Raw genomic sequence first — 15,790 nt, 5'->3', positions numbered from 1 at the left:
CAGGGGGCGGCCGTGCGACGGTTGCGCCCCCTCATGGATCCGACATCTGATATCCTTGTAAACGCAAACCCAAAGAGTAATGTGAATTGAGTGAAAGCAGCAACATAAGTAGAAGACATAAGTGAAAATTTGAGGAAAGTCGGACAATCGATGCAAAAGTTATGAATTTTTAAAGTTTTGGTGTTGGAACTGCTGGATGAGGAGACTACTAGAGGTTATGACGTTTGAGTGGACAACAATATGAAGAAAATATAAAGAAAATTTCACAAAAATTCACTTTTCCAGCATTATAAAAGAGCACTTGCCTATCAAAGTTGCTTTCAGAAAGCAGGGGGAGTAATTTTTTACCCATAACATATGTCAGTATCAAGTTGATGGAATTTGTAATTTTCATGAAAAATGAATTTTTGTGGAGTTTTCTTTATATTTTCTTTATATTGTTGTCCACTAATATGTCATTACCTCTAGTAGTCTCCTCATCCAGCGGTTCCAACATAAAAACTTTAAAAATGCATAACTTTTGCATTGATTGTCCGATTTTCCTGATATTTTCACTGATGTGTTCTACTAATGTTGCTGCTTTCACTCAATCCACATTGCTCTTTGGGTTTATGTTCCATTTAATAATCAGGATTTTTTTTACAGTTTTTTCGAGTCAACGGATATTTGAATTATCTATGTCCCCTTTGAATTATCTACGACCGCCATGATACTCTCATTGACCTGAGAAGACGAAAGAATTTCTATTTTGTGGACATTTGACTTGACTATGGACTTCTTATATGTACGTAGGCCTATTTGGACATTTTAATTTTGATTTCCCTAATGAAATTTGAATTACTATCATACTTGCTTCGGTATATAGCATTATTTGACTTGGAAAATTATGCATCATACATCAAAATGACACACTTTACGGTGGCAAGAAATATAAAATGCTTTAAAAATCTTTGCACACATACAGAAAAAAAATGTGAATCTTATGGTAGAACTTTCATCATATATCTCATAGTTTATATAAGAATATAGAACGTTTCCGGCTCAGATTATTTGCTTCCTTGGGAAATAACGACACAAAAACAAACAAGCAAAACAAAACAGGAAATCACTCTTCTTGAACCATTGAAAAGATGATAATTCTTTTGTCAGTTTTCTTGCAGTTCGTAAATATTCACATGCCATTTCACTGCAAATTGAAAAAAAAAAATCAGTTTTCTAAATAATGCTTCATCACTCTTTCCTATTCCCTGATAATAACAAACAGTGTTCTTCAGAATAAGAAAAAGAAAAAGAAAAAGAAATATTTGTTTTGATAAAGTCATCATAAATAAGTCTCTGTATGAAAATGCGCAGTTTTCTTCGCCTGATGATGTTTATAAGAATATTATATTTTTGAGGAAGATATCTTTGCTGTGTTTTGGAGTCAACTGATATCTAAATTAATAAGATACCTACATAGCAGTGGCATCTGAATCACCTGTGAATGACATGATACTCTCATTGACCTAAGATGACGTGAGAATTTCCATTGTGTGGATATTTGGCATGGCTATATGGCTATGGGCATCTTATTTACCTTACAGGATATTGGTCTTGCTCAGTGGACATTTGATTCTCCTATTGACATTTGAAAACCTAAATTGACACTTGATCTGATATTGCGGCATATTTGACCTGGAAAACCTAATTATTATGTAACTGCAATGCCAGCGATCATCACAAAGTTTTCTCGCAGATGAGATACTAGTAACAGTTGGATCATCGTCAGTGGCATGCGCGCCGATATCCCCCTGCGCATGCGCGCCCCCGGCTTCGCGCGCCCTCTGTGGGCAAACTCCGAACCAAAATGGCGACATGCATGGCGTACGAGAGAGATGGCGAAGACAGCATGACAGAAAACACATCTCCAAACGAGGAAAGTAAAACCTTTGCTTCGGCTGGTTTACACAACACTGACTCCAAGCCACCATGCTTGATTGTCTTAGGGATGGCAGGTTCGGGTAAAACAACGTTTGTACAGGTGCGTAAACTTACTTTATTTTTGACGCCATGACGCGTTTCGTTACTGTGCACATGTAGACTCCTCAGCTCAGTCCCATACATTTCTTCGTTTGTAAGTTTTGTGTATGCGGTGGTGTGCGCGCGCCATGCCATAGGACTAGATCTAGAATTGATGTTAAATGGGCACGTGATGAGTAGCGAGCCCATGTATGATTGGTACAGCAGTCTAGTTGACTAGTATTCTTTTACACACTGAAGCTATGTATAGCTTTATCTATAGCCTTGTTAGACAGAAAGATCCGTCTGTCTGGAGGACTCGGGTCTCTTTTTATATTTAGGTGATCCGAGTATCCTCTCGGATCACCTTCTGTATCTGTACTGAATCTTTCTTCTTTCTTTGTTTCTTTCTTTATTTCTCCTCAAAAGTTGTGCAGAGGTTAGCTCAGAAAGTGCATTGCCTCTCAGTGTCAAACTTATACCATATATGTATCATGTCGCAAAGACGACAGCGCAAGTAAAATCATAGTGATCAGTGAGTCGACCATGACGTCACTATGACGTCATTATATGAAAACACATTTTCATGCATATCTCATTAATGGAATGGAATATTTCAATGAAATTTACGTCACATATATTTCAAGTCAAGCGAATTCTACTCATATTCTCAAAATTCATTTTTTTTTTCAAAACACGCGCGTATGCGCGCGTTGAAATATTTGTATGCTCAAATCGAGCTCAAAATTTTTTTGCACACGTTTCAGACCATTTGGAGCATTTTTTGAAAAATTGAAAAAATTGGACGGACGCGTACGCGCGCGCACATATTCGCACGCACAGCTAATATGAAATAGAAATTTTCAATTTTTTTACACGGATCGGATGTCCGAAATGTCAAGGAATATTTCTACCTAGTTTCAAGTGGATCCGATTCAATATGACGTCATACGGGCCCGTCAAATTTAAAATTCCGCGCATGCGTCAATGGGGATACACAGTGCAACTATGCCAAAAAACCGCCAATTTTAAATCGGATTTTACTCGCCAGGATGGACGGTGACCCCCCATTTTCTTGACATATTCTGAAAGCTGATGAGTTGTACATGTCAATTCATGGGTTGGCGATGCTGAAAAAATGATCAAAAGATATCAAATTTCTTAATAAAGTAAAAAAAGTAAATTTTCAAAATGACGTCATCAAATTTTAAGTTTACTCGAGCGTATCTCACTTATCCTTTGCTAATTTTCACCTAAATTTCAATATGTTGTAGCTTATGAAATGTTCTTTCATAAATATAATTACACAATTTTGATTAGATGACGACATCACCTCGAAAAAATGGATTGACGGTAACCTTGTCAAATTTGACCAGTTTACGTGTAATCTCTATGGGAGTGCAATTTTTATGGAAATGAAAATTGACATGACTATCTTTATCGAGCACTAGCTCACTTATGCTTCGGTGAATTTCTCTAAGATTGTAATATGTTGTAGCTGAGACGTATGGCTATTGTTATGTGCCCTTCGTTTTTTCATACGTTGTCGGGATCATGTAAAAAAACTTGGTTGAAATTAAAGCTTATCTTCGATGTATTGTAATATTTCTTTCTTTTTACAACTTTATATGCAATAACTCAAGAAAAACATACCCTATCACCACCATATTTTGCACATGTTTATTTCATGTCACGAACATTATTTCATAAAATAGCAACTACTTGATCAGACGCCATCTTGGGTATGTAAATTAGGGTCAAAGGTCATAGATGTTTCATCCTGTATCTTGGTGAATACATGTCTTTTCTTTTCCATACTTTGCACACGTAAAGACCATGTTACAGGGATCATTTCATAAAATAACTACTTTTTGCTCAGATGTCATCTTGTCTGTGCAAAGTGGGGTCAAAGGTCGTATGTACTTCTTTTTCTATCTTCGCTATAACGTATTATCTCTATGGGAGGGAATTTTTTAGATGTGAAAATTGACATGACTTTCTTTATCGAGCACTATCTTACTTATGCTTCGTTGAATTTCTCTCAGATTTTAATATGTTGTAGCTGAGACTTTGCACTATCAGGACTCGAATCGTTGATTAAAAAAAAAATCGGATCACCTTAATTTGTCAGTGATGACAAATTACAATCTCTAGTTTAGATGTGAAAATTGACATGACTCTCTTTATCGAGCACTATCTTACTTATGCTTCGGTGAATTTCTCTCAGATTTTAATATGTTGTAGCTGAGACTTTGCAGTATCAGGACTCGAATCATTGATTAAAAAAAAGATCGGATCACCTTAATTTGTCAGTGATGACAAATTACAATCTCTAGTTAGGTGATCCGAGTATCCTTCGGATCACCTTCTGTATCTGTACTGATTCTTTCTTTATTTCTCCTCAAAAGTTGTGCAGAGGTTAGCTCAGAAAGTGCTTTGCCTATCAATGTCAAACTTATACCATATATGTATCGTGTCGCAAAGACGGCAATCGAACTAAAATCATGGTGATCAGTCGACCGTGACGTCACTATGACGTCATTATATGAAAACACATTCTCAAAGATATCTCATTAATGGAATGGAGTTTTTCGATGAAATTTACGTCACATATATTTCAGGTCAAGCGCATTCTACTCTTATTCTCAAAATTCATCTATTTTATCTTAAAACGTGCACGTACGCGCGCGTTGAAATATTTGTATGCTCAAATCGAGCTCAATTTTTTTTTGCACACGTTTCAGACCATTTCAAGCATTTTTTGAAAAATTGAAAAAATTGGACGGACGCGTACGCGTGCGCTCATATACGCACGCACAGCTCATATGCAATATAAATTTCCCGTTTTTTCACACTTATCGGCTGCCTGAAATGTCAAGGAATATATCTACCAAGTTTCAAGTCAATCCGACTCAATATGACGTCATACGGGCCCGTCAAAGTTGACATTCCGCGCGCGCGTCAATGGCGATATACAGTACAACTATGCCAAAAAACTGCCAATTTTAAATCCGATTTTACTCGTCAGGATGGACGGTGACCCCCCATTTTCTGTACATATTTTGAAAGCTGATGAGTTGTACATGTCATTTCATGGGGTGGCAATGCTGACAAAATGATTAAAAGATATCAAATTTCTTAATAAAGTAAAAAAAGTAAATTTTCAAAATGACGTCATCAAATTTCAAGTTCATTCGAGCATATCTCACTAGTCCTTTGTCAATTTTCACCCAGATTTCAGTATGATGTAGCTTATTTAATGTTCTTTCAAACATAAAATTACAATATTTTGATTGGATAACGGTATCACCTCGTAAAAATGGATTAAAAGTAATCTTGTCAAATTTGACCAGTTTACGTGTTATCTCTATGGGAGTGCAGTTTTTCTGGAAATGAAAATTGACATGACTATCTTTATCGAGCACTAGCTCACTTAAGCTTCGGTAAATTTCTCCCAGATTTTAATATGTTGTAGCTGAGACTTTACGCTACCGTAAGTGTGCCCTTTGTTTTTTCATACGATGTCAGAATCACGTCAAAAAATTGGGTTGAAATTCAGGCTTATCTTCGATGTATTGAGATATTTGTTTCTTTCTGCAACTTTCTTTGCAATAACTCAAGAAAAACGGCCTCTATCACTTCTATATTTTGCACATGTTTAGTTCATGTCACGTGCATTATTTCATAAAATAACAACTACTTGATCGGACACCATCTTGGGTATGTAAATTAGGGTGAAAGGTCATAAGTGTTTCACCCTGTATCTTAGTGAATACATGTCCTATCTTTCCCATATTTTGCACACGCAAAGACCATGTTACAAGGATCATTTCACAAAATAACCACTTTTTACTCAGATGCCATCTTGTCTGTACAAATTGAGGTCAAAGGTCATATGTACTTCTTTTTGTATCTTCGTTATGACGTGTTATCTCTATGGGAGGGAATTTTCTTTAATGTGAAAATTGACATGATTGTCTTTATCGAGCACTAGCTCACTTACCCTTCGGTGAATTTCTCCCAGATTTTAATATGTTGTAGCTGAGACTTTGCGCTCTCGTTTTGTTTCCTTTTTTTTTCATACGATGTCGGGATGACGATAAAAAATTGGTTGAAATTAAAGCTTATCTTCTATGTATTGAGATATTTCTTTCTTTCTGCAATTTTCTTTGCAATAACTCAAGAAAAACACGCCCTATCACCCCCATATTTTGCACATGTTTAGTTCATGTCTCGTACATTATTTCATAAAATAACAACTACTAGATCGGACAACATCTTGGGTATGTAAATTAGGGTCAAAGGTCATAAATGTTTCATCTTGTATCTTAGTGAATACCTGTCCTATCTTTCCCATATTTTTCACACGTATAGACGATGTTGCGAGAATCATTTCACAAATTAACCACTATTTCATCAGATGCAATCTTGGGAGTGCAAATGTGGGTCAAAGGTCATATGTATTCATTGCTGTATCTTCGTTATTCAGTGTATACAGAATTTGGTACCAAAGATGGCAGATATGACTCCCTTTTCTAAATGAGAATGCAAACATCACACGGCCAATGTCTCTAAACACAGATGAAACTTGTATGGTCATGCCTATTGCGATCAGGACTCGAATCATTGATAAAAAAAATCGGATCACCTTAATTTGTCAGTGATGACAAATTACAATCTCTAGTTTGCCATTAACGCTGTCCTCCGTAGACAGATGGAAGGTTGCAGTACCCATTGCTGTGTGGATGTTCTTAACCACTGTCTCTATGGAAAATTGGGTGAGGTACCTCACCCTTCTCGATTGCGTCTAATTCACACAATCACAGCCCTAGGTCGGCAAATTTAAGCTTGTATAGTGAAATTAGCTTTTTAAGAATACATTACACTCACCCATGTCACCAGATTAATGAATAATCCAACATTTTAATATAATTTCCAACGTAAAACACAGCCTGTCGCGTCGTCACGTTCAAACTATGAATCTATTAGCCAATCACATGTGAGGTAGTTTCTACGCGTTTGTTTTACTGATACACGTACCTCGCATGTGATCGGCTTAAAGATTAAAAATGGCGACTTACGGCTTGCGAACGGCGATGTTGCGATATCGATAAAATTTCTGCGTTATAACCGAGTTTATGTGAGTATTTCGATTGCACAATTGAGAAATTTATCCCAAATATTGCTGCATAATTTGTCATGTCATGTCAAACTTGTTTGAATGTAAAAAAGCTGTCTGAAATTTGGTTTATCGTAACGTTTGATCTGTGCGCGACTGCTCCACACAGGAGCTGCAATCATTGACTTCGGTCTGTATACGGAGGGGATCCATGAAGCCAGACGCAGTCTCCGCGGAACATTCCCCGACGGACAGATACAGACCGATCTTTCGGTGTATATCATGTTTGAAAGATGCAGCCTGTTACCTCTTAAAATTCACAGTAAACAGGGCAGCAAAGACCAGTAAAACTTCACAAAAAGTTTTTGATCTTCATTACCTCTTGCCAAACTAATGTTAACGTAACGTAAAATAGATTTCAAGCTGGAGATTAGCAGGCGAGTTACCATGGTTACGACGCGGTCCTCATTTTGGTCCGCTATTTACCAGTGAAGTGAAGTTGGTCGTGATGTTCAGTCAACAGCAGCCAGATTACAACAGACTAGTCTAGTGAGCTCACAGAGATATTTACAATACATAGACCCTAAGGCCAAGTAAAAAAAGAAAGCAGTTTCTCGTCCGGGTTTTTTGAGCAAGGCGATGAGGGAGGTCCTTACTATTTGATATTTTACTATTTTTTCGGGGATTGTCAAAACGAAAGTAATATGTGTTTCTCGTCCGGTAATTCTGAGAAAGGTAACGAGAGAGGGCTTTACTAGTATACTATTTTATATATCCAATTTATGAAATGAAATATCACTCTGGTAGCTGTGTTATGAGAGACCAGGTCCCAAGTGTATGTCTTGCCTGCACTCTGTGCATTTTCAAACAAATAGATATATGTACCATTACTTGAAATGAAACTTCATGCATGCAGAAAAATTGCTTTTTCTTTCCACTACCAGATGTCGAGGGAAAATGACCATCTTAATACTGGTATTTAGTGTTGTAATGGCATTTCTGATACCAGTGTACTTGCAATTCTGATGTATTGTGCTATATGAAACAGGTATAAAACATGTCTTTCAACAAAATAATGTACGACTGAAATTAATTCCATGATATTCAAAACACTGCTTTATTTATCATTGGTGTTTGTGACTTTTTGTGTCCACACAGCTGGTATGTATCTGCATTTCTTCACAGTACAATTGTAGCACATTCAACTGGAAACTGGCTTGTACAATTGCAGATGGATGTCAAAATGATACTGATATGGCATTATAGCATTAAACATTCAAAGATGTTTCTTCAAAAAAGACATTTGATAATCACTCATCATTTGGATGATGAATGATTGTACAGTGTGTCTCTAAAAAAAGTAAACCCAACTTCAACAGCAAATTTTTAGAAAACTATAAAATATTTGCACATTTTTTTTCATGGTTAGATAGTTCAATAAGTCCTCTAATCAATGATACCACGTAGGTTATGTAACTCTCATGCATGACTGAGCATGATTCAACTTAGTGAATAGGTGTGAAATCATCACTGTGGCAAGTTATTTCTTGCTATTGTCATGCATTCAGGGCATATTTGAAGTTAAATTTTTGTCACATGTTAGGCCTATGATTACATACATGGGCAATCCCACAATAACTATTCCCTTTTCCACTTTTGATATTTGAGCTTTGATGATAAAAGTAATTCAGATTTGCCTCCTTATGTTAATATATTTTCTTGAAAAGAATAAGTGTGAGAGATAGTATAGGGCAAGTCCAAGATAATGCGCACGTTACGTATGGGACATTCAGAGACTTTTATGACCTGAAAAATAGTGTTAATGGCCTTTGATCATATTGAACTTCATCATGGTGATTGATATCTAGAAGAAGTATAATCACGTAAAAAATTGAGAAAAATGACCCAGACAATTATATTCTAGAAGAGAAAATATGTGCTGTTACGTATGGGACCAGAAAAATTTTGTTTTTTTGAACATTTTTTTCAACCTCAAAACTCTCTGAAAGTATATCATTCTACAACTTGTAACTCACTGTGATGAAAGTCACAACACTCAAGGTTATCACAGGTAAGTTTCATGTCATTAGGCAAAAAGCTCTCATTACAGGTTCTAATTAAAGACAGACATGACGTGTTACGTATGGGACAGTTACGTATGGGACAGTTTGTCCCCCATTCATTTAGTGTGTGAAGAACCATGTTTATGGGTATTTTGCATAATTATTGAAGTAAAATCAGTTGAAACTACTCAAATACTGATCCAGATTGTCAAGGAAACAATATTCCCCAAATATTCACCATCATAATCATATTCAATCATATTTTTATATTTTTATGACCAACCTGGGTATGCATGCCCTTTGTCCCCCATTCGTTTAGTGTGTGGAGAACCATGTTTATGGGTATTTTGTAAGATAATTTTGCAAAATACCCATTTAGTGTAAACAAATTTTTGCATAATTATTGAGGTAGAATCAGTTGAAATTAATTAATTACTCAAATACTGATCCAGATTGACGAGGGAACGATATTCCCCAGATATTTACCATCATAATCACATTCAATCATATTATATATTTTTTATGACCAACCTGAGTATGTATGCCCTATTTTTATCAGGATAGTTATAGTACTACTGAAAAATTGAATAGTTTAAAGTGTTTACTTGCATTGATGAAGGGCAGTTTGCCATTTAGTTTCAATTAAAAAACAACTTGACACAAGAAATATTAAGTTTAATAAATAAGCAATACCTGCTGCATGGAACCCCAGTGATCGAGTAGATATATGATGTCTGTCTAGCAGTCAGGTCATTGATTTGAGTCACAACTCAGTATGTATACCCATGAATTTTGTTGTGCCTACTACTGAAAACTGAATAAGGACAATTTGTGTATCACTTGCAATAAAAAAAAATCATTTTACTTTTTTTTTCTTCTATATATACATCACAACAATTTCAAATTGGATCTCCATCACATAAACTTTGAATTCCTCTAGTCTTAGGATTTTATGCTCTTAAGTAATTCATATAATTGGTTTCCAATCATCTCTTTAAATGTTGAAAACTGAATCCCCATTTCTACCAAAAAAAAAACAATACCATCCCTTTAATGCTGATTTTTCATTGTGTATTTTGCCATTTTCCCCTCCCCCTTTCTGAAAATTGTTCAGTCAAGTTCATGTATTGTTTCAAGTGTCTATAACTCAAAAAGTAGCTACAATGCTGGGATGCTTTCTTCAGGATGATTGACCATTTGTGTACTGAGAGACCTTCCCAGCTAGCTACATGCATTCACATGCAATATGTATGAGGATGTCCCATACGTAACGCATTTGTCCCATACGTAACATTATTTCAATGCCTAATAAAGAATATTTCTTTTACTTTTTTTTCTTTTTTCTCTGGTATTTAATTTCTCTAAACAATAAATTAGAACTTTCCAAAAGGGCGTTAAAATAACCTTAGCCATTTCAGAAAAAACCTAAAAAAATGACCTCATTTTGTTACGTATGGGACATCTCATGATAGGACACGAGCTAATTTGCATAATCATTTGTATAATCCCTAAATTTTCATACCAAGTTAAACTATGTGATGAACTTCTTATGTCCACATATTAATCAAATATTATTTGCTTTCCTTTGAATTAATATGAATTTTTATAAATGTCCCATACGTAACGCTGTGTTTCACATTTATGCAAATGAAGCCCTTGAAATTTGCATAAATTTACATAATATCACTTTTTCCTTCACGGAAATCAAAACTTCAACTCATAAGCTTCAAAATGATACCAAACATGTCAATATTGAGCAAAGATGAAATTTTGCCTTCTGAGGGGACCTTATCTTGGACTTGCCCTATAGTTAACATTGAGTTCATTCAATGGGCGGATTTTTTGTTATATCACATTAAACGTCAATTTAGACAGTAAAACAGGCATAGAAAACGAGACATTTTAAGTATCAGAAATCTAAACAGTAATCTAAAAAAAATTAGCAATGAAACTGAATCCAGAACAGTTCCATTGTACAATCTACATCAGATTTGAAATAAGAAATGTCTCTACCTTTCAGATTTACTTCATTTATTAAATGAAAATGGATTTCAGTTATAGCCTGTATGATATAGGCATGTCTGTCCATCCCGTTACATACCTTCACCTGTTAATTTCTTTTGTTCCCAGTGGGCAGAAAGAGAGTTTTGGTGATTAAGTAGTTTCATTACGGGATAAGTTGAAATGTTTTAACCAAAACTAGCTTAGCTTGAAAGCAAATTTAATGCAATTGGCAATCAAACTTAAGTGTTGCTTTGTCTGTCCACTTTTTGAAGGTATGTAACAGATTTTAAGGAGACTCATTTTTTGAAAAATAAGCCATATCAGTGCAGTTGCTTGGATTCATAAGACATGCCAGGCCAGCATCTACATAATCAGTATACTTCCACTCCCTAGGGAAGTCCCACAAGTTTCTGCCGTGACTTGACAGTAGCCAAAAACTTGTCTGTCCACTTTGTTACATACCTTCACCCATGTTTGTACCTTCATTGAATATAAATTTAATAAAAAATACAGAAAGATGAGTCTTCAAGGTTTATGGCCTCAGAAAGACATCATATACTAACAATGTCTGAAATCACTTTCCTTTGTGGATCATTCAAAAATATGTGTGAATTAATTTTTTCATGTGTGGACAGACAACCTGTACAGTAAACGCATGTGTCTGTCCATGTTCGTACCTTCCTTGACAGATGATGGTGACATCTTTCTAGTAATAGAATTAAACATGATCTGGATACTTTTATTTCATGTCATACACTATTTTTATTAGCAGATTAGAGAGCTCAGATGGTTTTAATAAGAAATTTTGGATGATTCCACATGTGAAGGTACGAACATGGACAGACGAAGGTATGAACATGGACAGACGTCTGTCCATGTTCGTACCTTCAAGATCAGATTCCCCTCATGATTATTATCCTTCAGGTGATGTAATTTTACATGGTCAAAATAATTTCATTTCATGTCATAATTTTTTTCCATTAGCAGATCAGAGCATACAGATGTCTCTTGTTAGAAATTTTGAACCATTACACAAGTGAAGGTACGAACATGGACAGACGTCTGTCCATGTTTGTACCTTCAATGACACAAGCTCCCTGACCACATGGTTAACATTGTGTTGCAACTTTAAACAATTGTATTTCTATGAAGAGCATTTACTTTAAGTAATTCATACACAGTATAAAAAGTAACAAAAGTTGTTTTGAAAGGCCCTTGCTTTCCACATTGGCTTAATAGAGAATTTAAACTAAACATGTAAATAATGTTATGACTAATCAATGTTAACATTTCACAATATTTCATAAAATAATGTACATACCCCGGAAATATTCAACTTTGCTTTCATTGTGCATGGTACCTGAAAATATTAATTACAGCTTCTTTCAAATTCTGAATAAGATATACTGCTGAAGGGGACCAATGTCTGTCCATGTTACATACCTTCACTTTTGTGAACATGATGATCCAAGGTCCAGTAGAAAGAAAAGGTGGTCCTAACATATCTTTTCACATTTTGATTATGGCAGAACACATATTTCGCTACATGAAAATAATAAAATGGCAGTTAATTAGCAAAACTTAATTTGCAGCCTGAATGTCCCGTTTATGTGCCCCACTTATTGTGAGATTGCCCACATGTAACAACTTCAGCAAAGGTTGTTCCTGACACAGGCACACGTCACATGCTTTCCAAACATGGTACAGTTGACAATTGAGCAGAGAGTATTCCTGGTAACTCGATACCAGGAAACAAGAAGTTTCGTGGAAGTTCAAAAGGCTTTTCGGGTGCAGTTCCCCGACAGGCAACCTCCAACAAAAAAGAGCCATCTGGTACAATGTGAGAAAGTATGCTGATCACGGAACTTGCGACAGTGATGATTTCACACCCATTCACTAAGGTGAATCATGCTCAGTCATGCATGAGAGTTACATACACTACGTGGTATCATTGGACGGAGGACTTATTGGACTATCTAACCATGAAAAAATAATGTGTAAATATTTCATAGTTTTCTGAAAATTTGCCGTTGAAGTTGGGTTTACATTTTTTAGAGACACACTGTATACCACACTACAGATGATACGACTCACGGTCGTGTCCGTGAATTCACATCGGAAAGAAAAGTATCCCGCAGAAATACGAGACAAACCAGAATCCGTGGAAAAGTTATTTATTTTGTAGATACACCCATTTAATAATTCTACATTTGCTGGAAAAGCGCATTCATTTTCTCTTCAAAATAGAACAATACATCGCCGTCAGATGCAATGTTACAGAGCAGAGTGTACGAGCCTCTCGAATGTGTTCATGCGTGCGTGTAGACAGCTGACAGACCAGGGGATGGGGACCCTGGACAGCTAGCTACAGACACGGACACTTTGCCAAGAACTATACGGTGCGGCACGGCCACTGCATGCACTCAACTGGCACCGTACCTTCCGACACTGCACACACAATGTCATGCACATAGTCACAATGACATGAAAATGTATACAAACTCGATACAATCCTCGCAAGCATTTGTACAGTACAATTCATCCGCTTAAAATATGAGAAACGGGGAAAAATACGAACAGTGCGCGAAATATGCGTGGAATATCAGCGATTGTTCGCTAAAATGTTGCCGCTATTGCGTTCACGAAGTACCGAGTGCGCTGTACATCACAGCCCGCCCAGGCCCGGCCGCCCATCCAACTACAGTTCGACTGCTTTGTGGGTCATTCCTTCTTGCTGAGCTCGCAGTGTGAAATGCATGCGTTATTACATACGCACTACAGAAGCTACAGCAGTACTACAGCTAAGTAGAGGACGCAAGGCGTAATTAGAAATGAGACATCACGATTGGTAGGTGAATTGTCGATTTTTATTTTTGGCGGCCGAAAAAATAGTAAATATCAAAAAAGTCGATGCGGCAACTGAAAATCGATGCGGGCGGGGAGCGGGCTGGGACGAGAATTATGAATTTCTTGGTATTTTTAGCGCCATTTTGAAAATAGTAAATAGTAAAAAAATCGATGCGGAGGCCAAAATCGATGCGCGCGAGGACGAGAAACTGGTTTCTTTTTTTACTTGGCCTAATAGTTATTAACTGTCAGCTTAGCCTTAGTGTCAGCCTTGCCCCCAGACAGCGCTGTGCCATGATTGGTAATAATGGTACCGGTATTTACAACTAGTGCCTACAATGACTACATGATTCTTATGCCATGGGTGATAATGTTGATGCGCGCAAATGAATGGAATTGTACAGCGCATACAAATCGTGTGTGTACCAATCAAGGATGCACTGTACGTAGGCCTACCCAACATATGGCACCAGAGAAGGTGGCATAGAAACCAATTTTTTTTTTTTTTTTTTTTGCAAAATTTCTTATAATTTTTTTATCTTAAATATGCATTTAGAATGTCATTAAATTGACACACAATCTTCCAAAAGATACACTCGAGACTTCATCTGTTTTGGAACTAGTTCTAGAGTACGAACCCCAATTTTCGGCCGGCCTCCAATATCCGGACACTTACCACTTATCACAAGGCATCAAAGTGGACTGTTGACTGTCACAACACAAGCATATCGCATCGTTTCACATACTAGCACGCTCGTTCACCACAGGAAAGTGCCCAAGCCACCTCCAAAAATCCATCTAAAATCCCAAATTTTGCAGTCAAAATTGCGGAATCGCCGCAACTTTTCAAAGCACGCGCGAATTAGGTCCATTGTAAAGAATCAGGGTCGCCGAAAAAGCGCTAAAAATTGAAAAATTATGCCGTTCTGTTGCGAGATTTTTCGTTTATCGCAAGCTCAGTGTGATGGTATCCTCAAAAACACAAAAGAAAAACAAAATCTCCGTACGTGCTGATGCAGTGAATAAATGTACAGGGGCTGAATGCAAGTGCAGAGTCCCCAAAATTCGGACTCGAACGGGCGCCACAACATCCCCGATGCAACCTTGCGCCAACAAGGTATGGCGCGCGCGGATTTTTCAGCGGCCTTGTATGTGTATTGACATTGTGCGCGTGTCCGAATTTTGGAGATGCTGTCCGAATTTTGGGGAATTGACATGGTCATAATATTTGGGGATTTTGTGAAATTTTATGATCTCTTTAAAAAAATCAATATTGGGAAAAATTAGGTTGATATATTTAACAGACATTATTATGGATATAATTTTGTGGAGTACTATTTGAGTTGATAAATATTGCAAAAAAGCTTAAGTGTCCGAAAATTGGGGCTTTTACTCTATAGCACAAAAATCGTTCAGTGTACCAAACTTTGGCACGTACAATTGTATACTCTATTCAGCTACTGCCATGAGCTAACAAAAGTTAGAACAACCCTAGCGTACCCATTTTGGCTATAGCTACGGGGCGCTGCAACCAGTACGTGTTGAGTTCCCTGGGGCGGTTAATTACAGACACATGTTCTTCTTTGTCTTCTGCTTCTCCTCCTCCTCCTCCTCCTCCTCCTCCTCCTCCTGCCCCTCCTCCTTCTTCTGTGCAGGCTATAGAATAAAGGCATTAGAGTAAAACCACTTAGTTTACAGCCACCCTCAGGAATCCAGACACTTATCATTCCCGTATCTGCTTATATAATTCATTGCTTAT

At 36.8% G+C, this 15,790-nt stretch overlaps 1 protein-coding gene across 1 annotated transcript in view; it reads left to right on the top strand.

Annotated features, from left to right (window-relative positions):
* The first annotated feature begins 1,877 nt into the window (after nt 1-1,877).
* The window catches only part of LOC139738883 (GPN-loop GTPase 1-like), a 29,458-nt gene continuing 15,545 nt past the window's right edge, over nt 1,878-15,790 (top strand). Inside the window, exon 1 of the mRNA XM_071649512.1 lies at nt 1,878-2,020. Within this exon, the coding sequence (XP_071505613.1) occupies nt 1,889-2,020 (132 nt within the window). The 5' untranslated portion in view covers nt 1,878-1,888. The remainder of the gene's footprint in view (nt 2,021-15,790) is intronic.

The sequence above is a fragment of the Diadema antillarum genome, unplaced genomic scaffold (genome assembly GCF_040938485.1).
Source record: "Diadema antillarum isolate AM-2024a unplaced genomic scaffold, OU_Dant_1.0 seq00000770_RagTag, whole genome shotgun sequence".
NCBI lineage: Eukaryota > Metazoa > Echinodermata > Echinoidea > Diadematoida > Diadematidae > Diadema > Diadema antillarum.
The sequence above is the reverse complement of the archived record's forward strand: the minus strand, read 5'-3'. Positions and strand labels throughout refer to the sequence as shown.